We start from the raw sequence: 19,579 nt of genomic DNA, 5'->3' as shown, positions 1-19,579 counted from the left end.
CAACGTAAAAAATGGCAGCCATCGTGAATGTAGCCGTGAACAAGCGCCAGTCGCTTGCCGGACCTGGAGCACAAATGATGACTGACGAAGCTAGACAGCCTAACAAAGCAATGCATTAAAAGCTTGTGAAACACAGCCGGCAGTAGTCAAATGCGTCAGAGTCAAAGAGAAACTTCGCATGAATTTCCCCGGCTCTTCGTCGGCTACCGACACTCCCCGGCACCGCTGCCGTTCCGAGGGGGAGCCCACCTCGATTGGAACAGCGGTCCTTCCACCAACTATCAACGCTCTCTTGAGCGCCGAGCGCGCATTGAAACTAAAAAGAAAACTTGTTTGGGGCTTGAGCTTCCCGTAGAACGCGATTGCGTTATCGGGCCACTGCCGCTTATCAGCAACCGCAGTCAGGGGTGCCAGTTTGCTGCTTATCGATAACCACTATCGGCCGCCGCCCGCGCACACGGGGAGGGCATGCCAGTTCTGTGCGTTGACATAGCAGCTGCTCAAGGCCAGCACCAAGAGCGATGCGACGAAGCCGCGCACCAAAAATGCAACCATGCTGTAGCATGCCCGATATCACGTTTGTCTCGACCCCCCTCCACTTCAGATTTTCAAATTTAAAAAAAATAGGTCGAGCTACAATCGTGTAATTACCGTAGTGGATGAGGTAGGGAGAGCCTGCAGTTACTGCTACTGGACACAGGCCTCTCTAGCCACGCTGTGCACTTGGATGGCTGACGCTTGGGCTAGCATTCTCGTGGAGCTCACCGGTTGCAGTTTCAAGAAATGCGGGATATCAAATGTCTTCGGTACCGTCGAGCGTGTGTTTCACTGGAAAGATATCTGTGACAAGAGCTCTTTGGAAGACGGTACGGCCAACGACGACGATCACTAAAGCACTGACTACAGACACTTCTGAAGCGTACGCGCCTGCTTGTATGCCAAACTGGTCTGCGCATGTTCATGGCGCAGGACATGAGTAGACGCGAGCGGGGGGCCCGATCTGTAGATGTGCCAGATATTTGGCACCCATGCTACATGCATCATATCCGGCGCGCCGGCATACACTAATCAGAAGACCTTCACATTTCGCGACTTGCGGAACGTCTTCGAGCTGTCTGCCTTACTCGCATTATCCGCGGATTAAAACTTTTTTTTTTTCATTTTTGCTTTTCCAAAATTACACTTTGTATTATATGCGGGTCTGTATCATACACGTGTTTTTATGGTAGTTCTTTGTTTCTGTGCTTTACAATTTGTAATGCTATTTTGTGTGTCTGATATTGTGGAACACAGGAGAGCTATCATTGTGACCTCTAGGTCTCCAGGAAGCACATAGGCTCCCTATTTGCAAAGTGTCTGTTATGTGGACATGCCCATTTCAGTCCTTGCCAGTTGGCTGGAAGCCCAAAGGCACAACTGTGTGATAACAGCTGACCAATCATTTTTGTTACATCATCTTTGCTTAAAGTATGCATGGCACTGTATCAAGAATTGTAGTGGGGAAAGATATACAGTCGAGCCCACATACGACGGCTCCACTTAAAGACGAACTTTCGTTATAACAAACGAGACCTGCACGACCGTCAAAATATACATTGTTTCAATGGCACAAAATCACACGTTTAATCAACGTCATTAAACCCTGCTGACCAGTTACAGTGAACGGACGGCGTAAACCCGGCGCCGCAATGCAAGATAACCTGCCTCTGACCCCTTTGTGCACCCGGCGCACGGTATGGTTTCCTGAGCCTCATCGCAGGCAAACTGCCCACCCCGTTTCGTGCCGCTCTCAAGCGAGCTACCCTTTCCCCGCCGACGCGCCTTCCAAGATCGCCCTCCTGCCCCTCCTCGCAACTCCTCTCGCCTCACTCTCTTGCAAATCCGCGCGTGGCCTCCGTGATCAACTGCGATCATGGAGGCCACGCTCCATGAAACGCCTTCCGTGCTAGCCAAGAGCACCAACACTCGCGGATGCCCCTCATTGGTCTCTCCGCTGGCTCTGTCCGTCTGTATCTTTAGCTTGATTGGCTTGATTGCTGCCTGTGCACATCTACCTCATCACGTACTTTTGTCACTCTTGTTGTGGTGCGGACGTTTCGTTGGCTTTGTTCAAATCTCGGGCCCTGGTTGTAATTCGGGATGGTGGACGGGAACACTGTGCCCATTTCCATTGTATTCAGCGGTAGAGATGATGAAAGCGGCCTGGGCGGAGGTGACGGCCACTGGCGAGCGGAACTGCTTTCGCAAGGCCGGCTTTGTCGACACAGTGTCTGATGCTGAGCTTGATGCTTCGGAAGATGACCAGCCTGGCAGCGATTTGTGGCAACGCGTCGTCGACTCCGACATTGAGGGCCATGACATTGGTTGTAATGATTTTATTTCTGTCGATGACGACGCCAACACCGCGGAACCATGCTCGGTCGAGGGCATCATTTCTGAAGTGCGGGACTAGAGTGACACGGAAGTATCAGATGAGGATGAAATTTCGGAGCCAGCACCCATAAGCGCTCCTGTAGCAATGGGCTACGTAGAGCCTCAGACAACTTGTCTGTGCCAAGGGCCTCGGCGAAGAGCACGCTTCTGCTTTAAAGAAACTGGAAAACTCCCTCATCGGATCTGCGCTGCAAAAACAGACGTCCATCACGGACTTCTTCGCGAAGAAAAAAATTTTGTGTTTTGACAAGCAGCTGTCTTTAGAGCTGTGGTCAACTTACTATGAACCTCGGGATATAATGAACGGGTACCGCGTGACGCTCACGTTCGTTATAAGTGGGCTCGACTGTATATAAAAAATTATGGCGTAAATACTTATGATTTTCACGAAAGTGTTTGAAAGCAGAAGGAGGTAGCTGCTTTTTGCATAAAGGTGGTGGAAGCTTTCTACACAACTAATGCACTTCAATAATCTGACAGCAACAGTATTTGCCATTTGTTTAGAGCTAGAGAATAGGCCCAGTTCGAGCCATGCCCATATGGACATGTCCTCATAGGGTCACTTGCAGAATACCTGCCTAGGAGTGAGTCCTCTTCTTTTCGGATCCTGCTTGGACCCTTGTGCAGGCGCCCTATTGTGGATCGGTTCCTTACCCTACTACCCAAGCGGGCCCTGATCGAAGGTGGTGGCCGGAGCACCCATGCGGGAGTCTCGTTCCGCTTCCTCGGCAAGTTGGCACGGCTGCGGCTGCCAACACTCCTCAACAGTCTCCAGCGGCATGCACAGTTGTGCATAGGTAGGCTGTAAATCCACTTGGCTTAGCTGGGCATGCCATTTTTTAAGGCAGCAGTTCTCGTGAATAAATCAGGCTCACTCCAGCAGCTGGGAAGGCAATCGATGAACCCAGAGGGCAGGGGAACAAGCGTTGTGCTAGTTTGACCAGTTAGGTCTGAGAAAGAATTGGGATTGTTTTGCGGACATGCATATATAAAGTGAGCTGGGAAATGCTGTACCAGTTCATTCAGCTTGTTTATGCATGTGGTGCAGGGTGTGAGGTGTGCCCTTACGTTGCAATGCTAGATATTAAGGTGTAAGCCTTTCTTGGCTCATGAGTGGCGTGAACAGAACTTGTAGACGGAAGTTATCCACAAAAGTGTCCACATGAACTGTCAATCAAACTTTTACATTTTATTTGACTACCATACAACTTTTGATAGTCAAATAAAATGTAAAAGTTTATTAAGCAACAGTTGATAAGCAACATATGTGTAATGGTAGTAAATAGACAGTAAAAATAGTGGTAGATAGTGATAATGACAGTTGCTGATAGTGACAGTGCTAGGGATAGTAATGGTAGTCACAGTGATAATGGTAGTGACAAAAATGAGAAAAATTCATGTGCAGTGCAGTGTACAGTGCATTCATGTACAGTGCAGTATGTTCGTGCAGTCAGTATTCACATTGCTTACAGTACACGCTTGTATTGCGTGCTCACTCGCTGCTGTTTCTATGGGCGGCAGTTAGCTGCTGGAATGCTTGAGCTACAGGGCTGAATAGTTTGTATTCTTGTCTACATGTCACTGCCGGCGCTTGCTTGGTCCCCTTTATTTGGGTTTCATTTTGGAAGGCTGCAATTTTTGCAACCTGTTCCCAATGCGCTCACTTTTATTACGACTGCCACCTCTCATTTTTATGATTCTGTCTTGACATACAACTAGAAAGATAAGTGTTTCCTCTTTCTTTTTCAGAGCTGTTGCCACAGATGGCGCAAGAGGAAGACCAGCGCACCTTGGTGGAGCTTATCTGCCGGCTGCCCATGCTAGAGAAGGAGCACTTCGAGGCCCTGTACGCAGCCACACTCACCCCACTGCCCACAACCGTCCTGCTCTACCTGCTCCAGCTGCTCAAGGAGAGGTCAGCACACTGTGGCCTCTTTCTTCGGTGTCTGTTTAAGAGAAAAAAAAAGTAAAATTAGTGGGCTTATACGCAGCAGTACATGGTATGCTTGACCTTGACTTGTCTCGGATCGCTCTAATAATGGAGACTCAAATATATCAAAAAGTTGTCAGTCTCACAGCTCAGATGAAGCTTGCCAGCGTCTTTCATAGGTGTCGTGATTGAATAAACCAACTCTTTGTCTGTCTGTAGCTGTGTGTGGCTTGTAGGTCACTCTGATCATGTCAGACTCATCTAGGGTTATAAATCAAGTCCGCCCTAATAGTATTGTAAAAACCGGACTATAGGTCAGACTGGAATATAGGTCGACCCGCCCCCCCCCCCCCCCCCCCCCCCCCCCCAAGCTAGCCAGTTCTAAAAATGAAAAAAATCTTTTTCAATGGAAAAAATACCGAAAGATACCCTTACCTTGAAACAAATGCGACTCGACAAGTTGCACAATGGGGACGGTATTTATTTTCATTTAAATGCTGCTCGTATGTACGTACACTCAGCCAGTTTTTTAACTTTTTACCAGCATCGCGCGCCCATCGACCCACGTGTTTGTTTCTGGCAAACAGAAGTACGGTGCCGTAGAGAAAAGCCCTTCCTCTTCATGAATCGCCGCACCCAGGATGGTGAGCCCTTGAGTTGCTCCCTCGTGGGTCTAGAGGCACGCGCGATCTCTACGGCTTTCACGCGGATACATTCGGCAGTCACAGGCAGCGATCTTGCACGCAGCGCAACCTTTCCTTCCAATTCTGGATACGCTGCGGTCCGCCCACGAAATGATGTTTTCTTCTGATTGCTGCAAGTTGTAATACGCAGCTTCTGCCTCCGCCAGTACTGTATGCTCTTTTCGGATACTCCAAATTCGCGCTGTGCCGCCAGGTTGCTGTGAGCTTCCGCGTACTTAGTCTCATTTTTCTTGAAGGCAACGGTGAATTGCCGTCGGCTTCCGCTCATTCTGAAACAAAATGTGGAAAAGCAGCCTTTAACCAAGATAGCTCTGCAATAACGGAAACGCAAAATGGAGGTGAGACAATGCCGCCACGCCACGCTGCTGCCAATGGCGATGGTGATGGAGGGTGTTGACTTGAGCGCCCATTGTTGCAAGACTTCCGTAGTTTTTCCACCAATGATCGGTATATAAGACGGGGCTGGACTTTGCGCCATGGTTTTTTGAAAAAAAGTTCGACCTATATTCCGGTTTTTACAGTGGTATTTGGGTCTTGTAGACTTTTCTGCAGTGGGCTGAATTCTTGGGCACTGTGAAGGTGTGTTGTAACCAATTTATATTGTATTTGCCCACCTTGCTGACTTGCGCTAGAATCTCATGATAGGAATCTGATGGGGTCCCGAAAAAAAAAAAAAATGACGGTAGATTTGCGTAGTTGAGCCAAATGCAGATTAGGTGCACTAGCACTTCAGTTTTCACTTCCGTTCCGGTGTTTGGATCCATTGTTCAAGGGTAGAAGTTGTTCGGATAATGATAGTGGGCAAATGCCCTTATGTGTGGGATTGGTCATTCTCTGTTGTACATTTATGGATTCTTGGGAGTCCTCGTAACTTTTCTGGCGCTGTGGTGCAGCGGTGCGCCACTGCCCTGTGGTGGCAGGTGGGGCCATCAGCGGGGCTTGTGCAACCCAGGTGGCTCTTCCCGAGCAACCTCTCAGCTTCAGATATCGGTTAATGCTCTTTTTTTTTTTCTTTGAGATTTGCATCTTTCCACCTAGACACTGCAGAGGAGTAATAACGGTCAATGACTGCTGCTGCATGCCAGCTCTTCATGTTGCTTGCACCCGGGTTCAGCCTGCTCACATGTTTCCGCATGTGAGGTTAGTCGCTAAACGTATTGGGCGAAATTTTTAATGCATTAGCCGAGAAATGTTATTCGGGTTGGTCTTAACCAGGAAAAAATAGTATACTTCTATGGGAAATTTTTCTTGCCCACTATTTTGAGCATATGAACCTGGAACACATCAGTGAAGTTTTACTGTATTTACGGCCACATGCCATTGTGCACTGCAAGCAGTGCGTACTATGCGACTGGCAATCGCAGTGTCGGCAGTCGAATTTCGATGGAGGCGAAATTGTAGAGGCCCGTGTGCTGTGCAATGTCAGTGCACGTTAGAGAACCAGAGGTGGTCGAAATTTCCAGTGCCCTTCTCTACGGCGCCCCTCATAGCCTGAGTCGCTTTGAGACGTTAAACAGGCACTGACAACAAAATGAGGTTGGCCTACAGGTATAGATTAACATGGTGTACTGATAGAGGGACTATTCTCAGAGAAAACTGAGCTTTCATAACCTCAAACAGACCAGGAAATGAAATCACAGGTACTACTACTGCCACTGGCCATTCTCATAAGCCAACTGCAATGCTGTCAAGACTGATTTTTCATGCAGATCTCTGTAGCTAGGACAGGGGAAGGAAACGCTGGTTAGTTTCTGTTTAAACTACTGCAGTGCACCTGGTAGCTGGAGGAGAAATTGTATTTAAAAATGATTAATTCCTACAAATGCATGCAGAGCCAAAGGCTGAGACAATGGCCAAATAGTCTCAGGCATCTGGAAACGAAGCTCATTCATTTGTGCTGGCAGTGGTTCAAAGTTTTTTCTGCTCGATATTGCTGCCATGACAGCAATACGATGCTTCAGTTAGTTTTCCTCCAGCTGCTAAGGGAAGAATTGGCCCCTGACGTCTGGATTGACAGGACAATGATGTGTATAGGAAGTTTCCCAGCCCTACCTAAACTACAACATATGGAACACCATCCACTGCCATCCGGCGATCATCAAGTCCGTTTCAATCTTGGCATTACGAGTTTGAATTGGATGGCGGGAAAAAAATTTGCTCCATGCTTAAACAAATTTTTTTCAGTGAGAACCACATCTTTCGCTACTGAACAGACCTCAGCATATGCACAAGGAGCCAAATAATTGATCTTTACCGAGAACAAAAATTATACGTGGTTGCGCACGGTGTCCCTTTTCAAAAGTGGTGCACCATGCCTTCTTTGGGTCACTAAATAATTTCTTGCGACGCTGCGTCTAGACAAAATTAGCTTGGTTCTAGCCTTCCTGGTACATATTTTCAACGGCATTAGGAGGTTACCCAAATACTGCATTTCCTGCAGTTGCACGTGTATTACCTCCCCCGCACGTTATCTGTCATTGCTTTTAAGGCTTGAATTCACTGTGGAAGATTTCATCACCTTATGACCCATTAAAGGAGTAGGAACACCAAATTTTTTAAAGCATTTTTTTCTTTGAAATGGTGTGCAACTAAATCGTATACATGGGTCACAATGTGGAATTCACGTAGGCCAGCTGAATAATTTATACTGAATTTTTTCCTCGCACCATTTTTGTTTCTGTTCCAATGGCCGAAAAACGACTGTGACATAACAGATGATTTGAGGTGCCGTGAGTCATGCAAAACTTAATATAATCACTGCTTGTTCATTTTTTGTGATTACAACTCTTGGGTAGGCTTGTGTAAGAGTTGGCATGAATTAAAATCAAGAAAGCAGTGACTATTCTGATTTTTTTTTTTATGCCTCACATGACTTAAAATCATCTGTTACATCACAGCCATCATTCGGCCATTGAAGCCAAAACTGACACAGCATGACAAAAAAATTCTATTACAAAGTATTTAGCACTTGTAGGCACAATCCAAGTGGCTCTCCATATTTTTAATGCATTGAGCATCATTCCAAAGACAGCACATGAAAATGAAAATTTGGGGGGGAAAGGAAATGGCGCAGTATCTGTCTCACATACAGTCGCCGACCTATTTTTCGGACTTGAAGGGACCCGAAAAATGGTCCGAATAATCGAACAGTCCGAAAAATCTACGAAGTACAAAACAACCACTTCACTGAGATGAAATCGGCTTAAAAATGTCACTGATTTTACATTGCGGAAAATTTCTCTTGCTGGCGACGATTTGCGCCTGTATTTGAGCCTAAGTAGTGCTTTCACTGTACACGCTAGACAGTAAGGTCACGGCATTTAGTTGAATACTGCCCACGCTTCTTTGACGGACCCGGCTTCACCGGCGGGGCCATGTTGTCCACAACACAAGTGTGCACCACACCGATCGTCAAACACACGCAAAGACAAGGCACTTTTCGTTCAAAGCAGTGGAACCGCCGGACGCAATCACAAAACAGCGAGCTGATGTAACTTCGTGAAGACTGAGCGCCACTCGGTCGACGCGGTCAGAGAAACCCAAGAGACGAAACGGCGAATGGCGAACGTATGAGGTCTGCTGCGGTGTCTCAGTGGTTAGGGTGCTTGGCTACTTATACGGAGTACCTGGGTTCGAGCCCAACCGTGGTGGCCGCGTTTCGATGGAGGCGAAACGCAAAGGAGCTCGTGGGCTGTGCGATGTGAGTGCACGTTAAAGATCCCCAGGTGGTTGAAATTATTCCCGAGCCCTCCCCTACGGCACCACTTTCTCCCTTTCTTCTCTCAGTCCCTCCTTTATCCCTTCCCTTAATGCCCGGTACGGGTGTCCACCGAGATGCGAGAAAGCTACTGCGCAATTTCCTTCCCCCAACAACCAATTTTCAACATATGGGACAATCGATAACTGCCCGCAACAAAAGCAAGTTGACGGCGATGACAATCCGACTGCCACCTCGAAGTGTCAGAGATCGCACGGACCTCTACTGGCAAAAATGAGGTACCGAAAGTATGTCAAGCCAATTTAACTGCAGCGTAAATCTACCTCAATCCAAGATGGCGTCTCTTGCGCCGGCGAAAAGCCGATAACATGGCCGATTTTCACCCGCAGGCGACTGAAATTAGTCCGAAAAATCGAACTTTCGGAATTTGAAGTCCAAAGTATCTGTCGCGAATAAGTATGCACTTCTATGGGGTGACTGACGGTGCCTGATTGAGGTCTGAAATATCCTACAAGTTCGAAATATTGGAGTCCGAATTACCCGTCGGCTTCTGTATTGGCAGACACCTGAACTTTGCACAGCACCGTGAGGGAAAAGATAAAGGAGGGAGTGAAAGAACAAAGGAAGAAAGAGGTGCCGTAGTGGAGGGCTTTAGAATAATTTCGACCACCTAGGGATCTTTAACGTGCACTAACATCGCACAGCACACCGGCGCCTTAGCGTTTCGCCTCCATCAAAACTCAGCCTCCGTGGTTAGGTTCGAACCTAGGAACTCCGGGTCAGTAGCCGAGTGCCCCAACCACTGAGCCACCGTGGCGGGTCAAGACAGCACATGGAACTAAAATTTGGTGCGTCTCTACTCCTTTAAGCTTGCTACTAATGGACTACTTATTCGCATCTGAATTTATCTCCACCGTCATGACTCTTCTCTGAGTTTGAACTTGCCCTAGGATGACGCAGGCAGCACTGACCAACTTCGAATAAATGTCTTGTAAATGTCTTGTAAGATTTCTGTTCCAGACAGGGAAGCTGAAATTATTATTGTGGTGTTATTTCTTTTGTGTGTGTGTATTTCATCTCATTAACTCATATAATGAATGCACTTACTTTTTTGAAAAGAAGAAAATTTTTGCTAATATGGGGGTGCTCAGGGCAGAAAAGTGTTCATTATGCACATGAACATACTAATAGGCAGAACCAGCCTCCAATTACAGCAGATCTCGATGATGCAGTCAAATCTGATATGGTTTGGTTTATGGTTTATGGGGGTTAAGCGCACACAACATGTTGGACGATTGCAGAGGTGACCATGTTCATAGCCTTGTCATCCACTGTCTCCGCTCTGATGCTGTTGAAGTTTCATGTCACACTCCACTGTTCTCTTTCATGTTGCCCACTCCGAACAGGTTAGACGAAGCCAAGTGTGGCATCCTGTACGTTGCTGCCTACAGCAGCTTTCTTCTGTGTGTTGCAACAGGTGAGCACTACAGCGAGAGAAAGCTGTTTTGAAACTGGAAGGAAGATGTGGAGACCTGCATGTTTGCACTGACTACCTTTAAAGAATTTTCCTTCTTGCGTGCCTCTTGCCTCTTCACTCCCAGATATTCGACAGTGATGGAACTTAACAGGTTGTTCATAAGTCGGTGCATTTCAGACCAGAGTCAGTTTGATTCGTTCCGAAAGTTGTGAAAAGCCTGAAGCCCGAGGGGAAAGGCAGTGTGTGTACAGTGACAGTCCCCTTTTCAGGGAGGAAACACAGTGCGAGCATGACACACGCTGCTCGCTTGTTTAATATTCTTTTCTGCCTTAACTTTTATACTGCTGATTTCATGCGCAACTGCTGTTTGATTTAGTCAAGGGTTCGACAAACGTTCGTCTGGTCAGGCATTAGTAGAAGTAGAAGTATTACAGTCATTGACGAAGTCAAAGTAAAAACTATTTGACATTTCGGAACCCGTACTGATTCCTTGTTCTCAATGAGGCTAAAATGGCAAGCGGTCAAAACTTAAACACGCAGAATATGATGTTATCATTGTATGTACACGGGTGGCATCATCCCTCCTTCCGTTCATAGTATCAGGTGTCCGTTTGGATGAATTATGACTCAAGCAAAAGGCGTGTCGTCGGGTCTGCTCTTTGGATAGAATTGCAGCGTTGTCCCAGTCGATATCATGCATCAGCGTGATGTCGAAAACCACAAAGTGGCTTCCAATGCGATTGCCAAGCACACGCACGAGAAAACACATGATATCAACTGGGACAACGTTGCATTTATATCCAAAGAGCGGAACCTGACGACACATCTTTTGCTTGAGTCATCATTTATCCAAACGACGCCTGATACTATGAACCGGAAGGAAGGGACGATGCGCCCGTTGTACATACAATCATTACGTCACATTCTGCGTATTTAAGTTTCGACCGCTTGCCCATTTTAGCCTCAATTTGAACAAGGAACCCGTACGGGTTCCGAAACATCAAATTGTTTTCACTTTGACTTGGTCAGTGACTATAATACTTTTACTTCTGCTGTCTGATTTCTATAAGCTAGGCAGATGCCCATGTCTGACACATTATTCAGCAAAGTGTAGTGCAGAATTGGCAAACACTTAAAAAAAAGACAAATATATCATTTGTATTGAGAGTAGAGAGAATGAAATGAAAAGGGAAGTGCTATAAAAAAGGTATATATATTAGGTTGTAAAAACTCCCATTTTCATATACGTGTAGAGTACCCATTTATAGGTTGTTTAAGTGAATGCATTACTCCAAAATAGATGTTTAATAGAGGTGTTTTGATAAGAATGTTAAACCTGAATGAACCAAATTGATCAGTGTAGCTCTGTGAAAGTCGATCATATGCACATAATGCCACAGGTCAATGTACATTACTGGTGGGCTCTTCCAAGATATGTTTTTGAGGCTTAGTGCTGTCTGTACTGTATTAGGGTCGTCTGATTAGAAAATTTCCATTTCCCGTGCGAATAATAGTGCCATGTAGTGCCATGTATAACTCGACTTCTTTTTCCAAAAATGACCAGAGTCTAGATTCTCATGTGGTTGGCTTTCCCCAAACAGTTGGCTTTGGTTCGTGTGATTGGCCTGTGTACGATGACAGCAGGTGTGCCGGCCAATCACGTGAGACAAAGACAACCGTGCAAGAATCCAAACCAATCGGAAATTAGGGGAGTTGACCTACACACGGAAAAATCTATTTGCAGGGTAGTTTTGGGCTGCAAGTAATACGTGCTCGAGCCAGTGATCGTTCCCGGCAGGGTGCATGGGGCTCCATGTATATAAAAAAAAAGAGTGATCGATTCATATGCAATCCGATTCCACTAAAGAAAATTTGAATTGCATGTTTGCACTGACTGTCGCTTCCTCGGGCGAGTGGTAGGTAGCATGAGAACAGACTTTTCTGGTAATCTCCGAGGCATGCTTCGCACCAGAATCCGAAACTTTGGGTCCGTTTGCAGTTCAGCTTGCTGCTAGTCAGTCGGGCTGCATGTGAGTGTGACCGGCCGCGTTGAGTGCCGTTTTTTTGCTTTTGATCTCCATTGGCTGTGTGTAAAATGTGTGAAACACCACCCGAATAGCATGTTTTGCTCGCACCCCAATGGGAGCAGCTGACTGTGGCGGCCGCATTCTCTTTGCATCTTTGCTTCTCACCAGTTTGTGCCCGCGGTGTCAAACTGTGCAGGAATGTCACGCAGCAAGAGCAACCAGTTGAAAGCTGTCTGGGTTGATGACTCTTCCTGGCTGGAGCTGAAGGAGCTGCTGCCCGAAGTGGGCCAGATTCCCGTGGTGCCCATTGACTGGGACGTTCTTCCCAGCCACCTCGCGGTGGTTGAGGTATGTGCGTTTGTGGTCGTCAGGGGAAGGTGCCGGGATTGGCCAGAGCAGGGGTTGTGCAGTGTGTTAGTGTGAAAGCACTTCTAGCCACACTCCTTGAGTTTCAGCAGTGTGTACAGTCGAACACGGATATATCGAACTCTAAGGGGATCGCGAATTAATTCGATATATTAAAAATTCGATATAAAAAAATACAGGCCCAGAGACTTTACCTGTGGCGGACGATGACCTACCGATCGGAGCATTCAAGAATGACAACTATTTCCGCACACACGACGCAACGTAATGCTTTATTTGCGTGAAAAAAAATCGCTTATGTTCGTCTGCTTCTTCGCCTTGCAAATGAAATTAAAGACTCCAACCTCGATCTTATCGAGGCTGTTCAGGTGCGAAAGCCCGGTTCCTTCCATGTCGCCGCAACAACGGCGAATCAAGCTGAACGCGGCCGCCACTTCTGCGGTGGAGTACGAGCGTGTAGTCGTCCCCTCGTCCGCAGGATCTTCGTCACCACTCGAGCTGTCGGCCTGGGTCCCTGCGACTGCAGCTACAATGTCCTCGTCGGCGAGGCTCGCAACAGCCTGAACATTGCTGTCAACGTTCACAAAATCGTCAGCAGACACTTCGGTTGGAACGGCAGCCGGGAAAAGGGACAACAACTCGCGAAACGCGTCGTCCATGCGCTCGTTGTCGCCGTCGCCGTCTTCGCAGGTTTCGGGAAGTTTGGCCGTCACGAGGCCTGCCTTCCGGAAGCAGTTGGCCACGGTATCCTGCTTCACGTCTCTCCAGGCGCCCGTCATCATTTGAATGGCCCCCAGCAGGTCAACCTTAAGCTTGGTGCCCATGCGGAGGTTCTTCAAAAGCCTATCAATGAGTCGCCTCCTGTAGCCGACTTTGAACGACTTAATGATGCCCTGGTCGAGCGGCTGCAACTTCGCTGTCGTGTTCGCCGGCAGAAACTTGAGGGCGATGTTTTCGAGCTCGCAGGTGGTGTGATGGGCCGAGCAATTATCGACGAGAAGGCAAGCGTGACGCCCCGACTTGCCCAGTTCAGCGTCCCACGCTTGCAGCCATTCTGTAAACAGCTGACGCGTCATCCACGCCTTCTTATTGAAGGCGTAGCGAACGGGGAGCTGCTTACAGTTTTTGAAGCAGCGCGGTGCCCTTGCTTTGCCGATCACAAAGGGCTGGAGCTTTTGAGAGCCATCCATGTTGGCAGCGAGCAGAACGCTCACGCGGACTTTGCTCATCTTGCCCCCGTGACACGTGCTGCCGCGGACGTCGAGCGTCTTGCTGGGCAGCATCTGCCAAAACAACCCGGTCTCGTCGGCGTTGAAGATTTGCGCGGGTGAAAACTTCGCGCAAATTTCCGGCCATTCCTTCGAAATCCACTGCTGGATATCCTGGCTGATGACGGCTCCGCTTTCCCCAGAAATGGTTTTGCCAACTATTTTATGGCGGTTCTTAAACCTCTGCAGCCACCCTGTGTTGTCGGCGAAGTTGTCATCACCGAGTGCAGCGGCAAACCATTTGGCTTTAGCCATTAGCATTGGGCCATCCACCGGAATGTTCTTAGCCCGCACCTCTAAAAACCACGCATAGAGAGCCTTTTCAACTTTCTCGTGGGCAGGAGCGCGCACACGACAAGCTCCCGATGTTCGTTGCTCCGCCGCTTTCGACTTTATGTCCGCCTTGTTTTTTAACAAGGTGCTTAGAGTGCTCCGAGGAATCCCGAAGTCGTCTGCCACCGTCGCACTTTTCTCGCCTGCCTCAACACGCTGAATGGCTTTCAGCTTTGTCGCAAAGTCCAGGTTCTTGCGCTTCTTGACGCTGCTTGTGCTTGCTGCGGCCATTGCGTCCGCGTCAGCTCACCACGATCCAGTCACACACGTGTCGTGAGACGCACGCAAAACAATATTGAACACGAAACACAAGAACGCGCACAAAACACAAGAATTCACGTGCGCAGCTTCCGCCAACAAAGCGCTCGCGATGGCGACAGCGAAGGCGACAGCGACCTCCGAGGGCGACAGCGACGTACGAAAGGCACGAGCTGTGGTTGGCTGAGCAAAACTCGTGAAAAAGCAACAAGAAAAAAAAAAGGCAAAAGGAGGAGGCCGCCGGCGCCTTCGTTCCTGGCTACCTTTTCCGAGCCGATCACTATGGTTACACGGGGGAAGGATGAGAGACATTGGGAGAGAGAAAAAAAAAAAGCTGTTCCGCAAGTCGGAGAGCGTGCACAGCGGGAGTACAGTCCGCGCCTCCCTCCCCCTCGCTCTCTCATTTTCCGAGCCTTTCAAGGGAGGCGCGTAGCTCGTGGGTGCAGCGAGTGCCGAGATCGCGCGGCGTTCTATATATCCAATGGCGGATAAAAAAATATCGTTCGATATAAACGTACGAATTTCTATACTTTTACACAGAATTTTCAAGGGGATAATTGACGAGTTCGATACAGACAATAATTCGATATATGTGGGTTCGATATATCCGTGTTCGACTGTATCTGTCACTGTGAAGCCTCTGAGTAGCAAGCGTAACTGGCTGGCTCAAGCCAGTGGGCCTCTGTACTTTAATGGGGAACGCAGTTTTGCAAATAAATGGGCCATGTGCCAGGCGTTACAACACTCCGCTAAGAACGCCGTGGTAATGCAGCCCGCTGCTGGATTTTGCGCATTGGAATCTGCGAGAGTGATCTTTTGCTGCTGCTCTTCAATCTCAGAAAAGTGCCGTTTAAATTTTTCTCTTGTACAGTAGAACCCTTCTGTAGTAAAGTCATTCGAACCAGCAAAAGTATTTACTGTATCAGGGTCTTTGGTGACGGTATGGCTCTGAGGATTCTCTCTGGCTGCTTACTACCTAAATACAAAGTGTTGGCTTATGAAAGAAGCACTCCGATATTTATTTATTTATTTATTTATTTATTTATTTATTTATTTATTTATTTATTTATTTATTTATTTAAAATACCTTACAGGCCCCATGGGGGCATTGTGTAAGGGGGGTTACAGAGTAAGCAGCCTTCTAAAGTGGTATACAAAAGATACACCTCAATACAGAGCTCATCAACATTACTACCAAGATAAAAACATGAAACAGGAACAACTGTAGTAATGAAAGGCCACGAAGGTACACTTAAGGAAATAACATGAGTAAAACTTAACGTAAGGCATTAATACTAGAAAGTAAAATACACAAAGCATGAACATATCAGGGAGTACAATTCTTGAAGTGATATTCAGGGAAAAAGACGCAAAAAAGCAATAATATATACAGGTCGTACAAGTGAACACACGACGCAGCATAAAATAGCAATTCACAGGAGCGAGATAGCAATGCGTCACAAATATCACAAGAAGTTCGAAGCAGATTGCCAAGTGTAAGAAACAAGATAAAGTTATTTGTAAGTGCTATTATGAACAATGCTCGTGTAGGAGATGATGAAATTTTTCTTGATCTGACTCGGAAGCAATGTGATCAGGCAGATTATTCCACAAGTGAATGGCGGTAGGGAGTGCGGAAAAGTTAAAAGCATGTGTCGTACCGTACCTGCGCGCAAAACTTAAGTGGTTATTTAAACGACGAGACGTGTTCGAGGCGGTCTGGATATGTTGTGTGGATTGTGTGGCATTATAAACATATTTGTGAAACAGGGATAACAGAGCGATATTACGGCGAAGAACTAAAGGCTGTATGGAATGATCGAGTTTCATTTGCGTTACGCTAAAGTGATGGCTATAATTACGTGAAATGAAACGGGCAGCTCGGTTCTGGACTGATTCAAGCATGTCGATTAAGTATGTAGGATGTGGGGACCAAATGGATGATGCATACTCGAGCTGAGGACGAACAAATGTCTAATAGGCCAATTTGCGGATGTGGGAAGGTGAATTACTCAGATTACGACGTAGGTAACCTAATGTCCTTGAAGCTTTTGCGCAAACGGCTGTCCATCCTGCTATTACTGATCCTTTGTATGATAATTATCTTCTCTGAGTTATCACATTTCGCTCATGCTTTCGATATCATATACGTCTTGTGAAAGTATTGCGTTTGCACGAGTAAAACGCGGCTACGAATATAACAGCGGTTTGATTCCATGTAAAAATAAATGGCAGTGGCTTAGCTCGGCTATGTCAGGATATACATAGCGAGAGGTACGTTTTCCTGGTTGAGCTTGTTGTGGTCACTGTATGTTTAGCAACAAGAGACATTGGGCTCTATCTCGGCGGCTCTGCGCCGTCTATTACGCTCGGCAGCCTGGCATCTCCGTTTTGGCAAGGATGTAAAAAACCAACGATTTGCATGAACACTGCATCGTTTTCCGCAGCCTCAGCATCATTTAAAAGGCAGTAGTGAAGAAACTTGCACGACACAGTCAAGTGGCAGGTATAAATCTGGGTGCAGCGCTTCTTCCTCCTCGCGGCAGCAGACCCAAGCATGTGCAGACCGGCTCTGGCATACGAGCAGAAGCGCAGGCATTTCGGCACGGAGTCAGTACTTTAGTTGTGCACGCACCCCGGTGCCATCCTGGAGGAGTTACACTGAACTACATGAAGCAAGAATTCGAGAAGCGTTATTCGCTCGTGATGAATACTTCGAGATTTCAAATGCCAAACATTCGAATCGAATCGAATCAAAAAGTTTACTATTTTGCCGAATACCATATTTACTCGAGTATAACCCACCCCTGTGTATAGCCCACACCCCTAACTTTGAACTCAACGAAAAAAAAACTTTGCCGCATAACCCACACATTTACCTGAAAAAAAAAAAAAAAAAAGAATGAGCGCTAGAAAGATACAACTGCACACTCAGTGATCATTTCGCTTTCAGAACATTTATTCAAACAATCGTCGCCGCTCTCGCTGCCGCCATCCGAGGCTTCATCATCACTCTCAAAGACGTAGTCGTCCTTGCAACCATCCAAGCTGTTACTGATGGCACATTTTTTAAAGCTTTTACGCACCAAGTCGGCCACTGTCGCTTTCCACGTATCCACGATCCAGTGGCACAACAGTGGAATATCGGGCCTTCACATGCGTCCCATCTGTGTGAGGGTGTAACTCATGATGCCGCTCTCGCTGCCGCCATCCGAGGCTTCATCATCACTCTCAAAGACGTAGTCGTCCTTGCAACCATCCAAGCTGTTACTGATGGCACATTTTTTAAAGCTTTTACGCACCAAGTCGGCCACTATCGCTTTCCACGTATCCATGATCCAGTGGCACAACAGTGGAATATCGGGCCTTCACACGCGTCCCGTCTGTGTGAGGGTGTAACTCATGATGCCTAAACAAAGGCAAACAGTGCAAAACTGGGGTGTAGTACACAAAACAGTGCCTGTCACTAGGCTCAACAACGCTGGCTCAAGAAAATGCGGCCAGTGGCGTGGGCGGCGTGGGGAAGAATAAACAGACTATGAATGTGGATTTGGATATGCCTTTCGTTGGCCCCTCATCGGCTTGACAAGCGTCAATGACGATAAGGATGGTGGACTACAGGGGGAGGTTTGCCGTGCATTGTTAAGAAGCCGACCCCCACCGAAAAGAAAAAATTCGCAGATAACCTGCACCCCCACTTTATAAACGCGTTTTTTTTTTTTTTTCAAATTTTGGTGAGGGTTATATGCAAGTAGATACGGTATTCGAAATTATCAAATTCTCGCACAGGCCTGCTTGAAACATTTGCAGGAATCTTTCTCCAGCTGACGCTCTCTGCGCTATTTTAAGTGCATGCTACAAATGCCACTGTGGAGTTTGGGTCTTCCATGGCTTTGTTTCTTTCATCTTTTGTGGATTATGGTTTTTCTCTTCACAGATGGTGATCAAGTCCTTGGAGTCATTCCCAGCATCCTGGAACCTGTCCAAGATTTTTGACCCGTTCTTCCAGCAGTACCTTGTGAGTTTGTTTGGGTTCTTGGGTGATGCATTATTACTAGGTGCTAAAGTGACTAGTGGATCATTTTAACTGCCCGTTTGTTGTAGCAAAGAATGGGGGGGACTTGCTATCAAAGCCACTTACTTTTACTGAAGTTGCATTGAAGACTCTACAAAAGACTTTTTAGCGCAATATTTGTCGTTGGGTTGACTGTTTGCTTGCTATGCATGCTGAAAACATTGGTAATTAACAGCCCGATATAAAGTAGTAAAAGCTGGAACTTGGCAATTTTTGGGCACTTCTTTTTTTATAGAGGGAGAAAGTACATGTTAATGTGATAGCATTTCCAGTGAGTGATTGTTATCTTGGAGTTTCCTGGTCAGGTGCCTTGATTATTCATCTTTCTTAATTGTAGCATTTACTGTCTAATAGCACATTTGTTACTTGACCACAGCGGTGGCCAAGTGGTTGAGCATCCACCTCGCATGCGGGAGGTACGGGGTTCGATCTCCAGTGCCGCCAGGTACCCACCGGTGATAAAGGCTGCGTTCCAATACTCTAGACGTCTAACAAGACGTCTAGTGTGACGTCTAGGAAGCAGTCTACATGTCCATGTATTGGAACTTGTCTACTGCTCACGCCGCCTCGCGGCATAATAATGTAACTAAAGCTTATGAACAGTTGTACTACTATTTTTCACAAAGTGAGCAATAACGATAATTAAAAACGTGTTTTCAACAAGTTTACACATTTCTTCTGCAATGACTTTGCGCGTAAACCGGACTGGTGGATGTGCCTATCGTTCAGTCTACTTGTAGCAGACGGGGCCGCTCTCCGAAGACGACGCTAAAGAGATATGCGATTATTCTTTTATTATTGATGCTCAACTGTACATGCTCCTCGAACGTGCTCATTCAGACGGTCCTGTAAACATAAGAAAGAATACGAAAGACTGTAATCAATATGCGCGAAATGCGATACGGCTAATATACACTGCAACAGGAAAGCACATACGTGACAATAAACCTGCTATCTGCCCTACGTGGCACTCGGAGACAGCGAGAGACC

At 47.0% G+C, this 19,579-nt stretch overlaps 1 protein-coding gene across 2 annotated transcripts in view; it reads left to right on the top strand.

Annotated features, from left to right (window-relative positions):
- LOC144128606 (testis-expressed protein 10 homolog) overlaps window positions 1-19,579 on the top strand; it is a 61,784-nt gene that overhangs the window by 28,177 nt on the left and 14,028 nt on the right. For both annotated transcript variants that reach the window (XM_077662138.1, XM_077662137.1), the window contains exons 9-13: window positions 3,061-3,230; window positions 4,183-4,348; window positions 10,192-10,262; window positions 12,486-12,637; window positions 18,452-18,532. In XM_077662138.1, coding sequence (XP_077518264.1) covers window positions 3,061-3,230; window positions 4,183-4,348; window positions 10,192-10,262; window positions 12,486-12,637; window positions 18,452-18,532 — 640 coding nt within the window. The remainder of the gene's footprint in view (window positions 1-3,060; window positions 3,231-4,182; window positions 4,349-10,191; window positions 10,263-12,485; window positions 12,638-18,451; window positions 18,533-19,579) is intronic.

The sequence above is a fragment of the Amblyomma americanum genome, chromosome 4 (genome assembly GCF_052857255.1).
Source record: "Amblyomma americanum isolate KBUSLIRL-KWMA chromosome 4, ASM5285725v1, whole genome shotgun sequence".
Lineage (NCBI taxonomy): Eukaryota > Metazoa > Arthropoda > Arachnida > Ixodida > Ixodidae > Amblyomma > Amblyomma americanum.
This window is presented reverse-complemented; position numbering and strand designations above follow the sequence as displayed.